The sequence below is a fragment of the Mandrillus leucophaeus genome, unplaced genomic scaffold, assembly GCF_000951045.1.
Source record: "Mandrillus leucophaeus isolate KB7577 unplaced genomic scaffold, Mleu.le_1.0 Scaffold216, whole genome shotgun sequence".
In the NCBI taxonomy this organism is placed as follows: Eukaryota; Metazoa; Chordata; class Mammalia; order Primates; family Cercopithecidae; genus Mandrillus; species Mandrillus leucophaeus.
Genome location: NW_012102210.1, coordinates 18,035 through 20,844, shown reverse-complemented (window position 1 = coordinate 20,844; position 2,810 = coordinate 18,035). Strand labels below are relative to the sequence as shown.

General features: G+C 49.7%; 1 protein-coding gene across 1 annotated transcript in view; it reads left to right on the top strand.

Moving 5' to 3' along the window:
• Positions 1-2,810, top strand: part of LOC105540139 (beta-adducin) — a gene marked incomplete at its 3' end in the record, with an annotated part of 32,508 nt that overhangs the window by 11,751 nt on the left and 17,947 nt on the right. Inside the window, exon 4 of the mRNA XM_011980631.1 lies at positions 1,538-1,676. Coding sequence (XP_011836021.1) covers positions 1,538-1,676 — 139 coding nt within the window. The remainder of the gene's footprint in view (positions 1-1,537; positions 1,677-2,810) is intronic.

Genomic DNA, 2,810 nt, shown 5'->3' with positions numbered 1-2,810 from the left:
GGGGGAGGTGGGACGGAGACAGAAGTCCCCCTCAGTTTCCTGTGCCCCTTCGGAGCCTCAGTTCCCAGTCTTCCCTCCTCACTGAAAGCTATGACAGTGAACGGAAAAATCCATGTAAATTGGAGACCAGCAGGGTACCAGAAGGAGGGGCTGGGGCTCCCTTTACTGAACACCACAAAGTAAGAACTTTCTGTCGGGACAAATGAAGCTTTGACATGAATGGGATGGGGCTGAGGAGGGCCTGGAAGCCCCAGGAGGTGGGGAGAGTGGAGGACTCAGCAGGGCTATGGGATGCGGTGTGGGAAGGGAAGGCAAGTTGGGATCACTCACCTCCCTCCTTACTTGGGGCCGGTTGATTCCTGCCTGGTGTGGACACAGAGCTCCTCCTTGAGGCAGGTAGTGCCTTTGAGAAGGCGGAAGCATGGGCCCTGTGGACCACTGAAGACAGAGGGAGATCAGTGTGGAGGAGGCAAGAGGGATCTGACTGTGTAGAGCTTGGGGGTCCTCAGGAATCAGCCCATGATCCTAAGGATCGGGAAGCCCAGGGACAGAGTTGGCGTCTCCAGTTGCTTGCCAGGATGGGCTCAGGAGGTGGGAGCCGCTCTGCCTTGGCCTTCTGGGCTCCAGAGAGCCAGGGCCTGTGCAGGGGCTGTGTGAGGCCCTAGCTGGGAGCCATGGTGCCTACTCAGGCTTCACAGAGCAGCTCCAGGGAATGGACCCAGGTCTGGGCGATATTGTGTTGGGGAGCCTGGAGGAATATGGCAGATGCTGAAAGCACTGGGGTGAGGAGCCCCTGGGAAAACCCCAGAGTGTGGCTAGGAGGGGTGACAAGGGGGTTAGGAGAGGCGGCAGAGTTAGCACCAGTCCAGATTTCAGGGCTCAGGCAGGAAATAGTGATTGGAGGAGGGTCTGCTTCCTTCTGTCCTTTCATAGGTTGGCCAACACACCTAAGTGGCCCCCCATTTCCTCTTGAGTGTTTTCTCCTGCCACCTGGTGGGCGGGATTCCTTGCTTATGGCCCCATGGTCTGAAAAGCCAGGCTTGGAGTTGAACATCAGGAGTGGAAGCGACCTCAGAGGTCATCAAATCCTCCTGTTCTGCCTCCTATGCTTTCATTAAGCACATGAGGAAACTGAGGCCGGAAAGAATCACAGGCATTGCTAATGGAGAGGGATGGTGGCTCTCTCCATTCAGTTCTGCCTAAAAAAATGTCCTTCATTACTAAAGTGAAGTCCTACCATGTCTGATGGTGGGGAGGGGTCTTGGCCCTCATTTAGACACAGAAAGGATCTGGAATCTGGATTACTGCCCAGAGGGCAAGGGAACACAAGATCCATTCCCAGCATTTCTTTGTTGCTTCCCATACAGCAATTCCTGAGGTCCTAGTGGAACTGCTCCGTGTCCCTTGTGGCCAGGGATCCTGAGCATGGCCCTGACCTAACTGACCCAGGGGCAAGGGGTGGGCACTTGGAAGAGCTCATTGTTCGGCAGCTGTGTGAGAGGCTATGGGGAGACCAGCACCTCGGGGCCTACTTTAGTCTTTCAGGGAGGAGCTGGAAGGCCTCATCCAGGAGCAGATGAAGAAGGGGAACAACTCCTCCAACATCTGGGCCCTGCGGCAGATCGCGGACTTCATGGCCAGCACCTCCCACGCAGTCTTCCCAACATCTTCCATGAGTATGTGGTGTCTGGGGAGCTGCCAGGAGCAGAGGTGGAGGGGAGGGTGGGGTGGGGAAGAGAGGGAGGAGCAGCAAGAAGCATCTGGTTGCCAGGCAATGGAGCAAGCAGCCTATTGTGTTATCAGGCCTTGGGGAGCTCAGCAGCAGCCAGAGAGGTACCTGGCTCTGCTTCTGATGTTGATGCAAATTAAACATCCACAGAAGAATTACCCCTGATGCCAGGAATGAGAAGGCGGAGGTGACTTCAGCAGATGGGAGGAGACCACTGAAGTGTGTGTTTCCATGCCCCACTAGACAGGCCCACCTGACCCCACAGACGAGGGCTGAGAGGAGCCAGCCAGGGCTATGCAGGAAGCCACCCTCCTGGGCTGTTATGGTCTGCCCATAACGTTTAAAAAACAAGCATAAAAAAATACTCCCCCTCAATAAGATTATTGTAGGATTATGGCTGAAAACTGTGAAAATAACCAAGAAAGGGAAACAGAAATCATTCTACTGTGTTCTTAAAGCCCTCAAATTACTATTCTTAATATTTTGGTAAACATATATCCTTCCAGTCCTTTTTTTCTTAACATATGTAGATTATGCAAACACAAATGTAATTACATAAAATATGGTTCTATAATATAATTTTTGGTGGATACACGCTATTTAATCAATTTCCCATTGTTGGACTTTTAGGTTATTTCCAACTTTTTCTATTAGGAACAACAATGCAATAAACATCCTTGTAAATAAACCTGAGATTATATCCATGATTATTTTCTTAAGATAAATTACTAGTAGAATTGCTGAATTGAAGTACATGCATGCATGTTTTAAAGATTTTAATGCATAATGACAGATTACATCCTTTCTCCAAATGGATCCAATTTACGTTCCCAACAGCAATTCAGTAGAGTGCCCATTTCCTCTACCCTGGTCCATAGTGTATATTACCATTTGTTTCATCCTTCCGATTCAGTAGGTGACAAATAATACCTTATTTGTGTTTTAATGTGCATTTATTTGACTACTGATGAGGTTGGATATATTATGTATTTTCACATACATATTGGACATGATTTTCTTTCTTTCCTTCCTTCCTTCCTTCCTTCCTTCCTTCCTTCCTTCCTTCCTTCCTTCCTTCCTT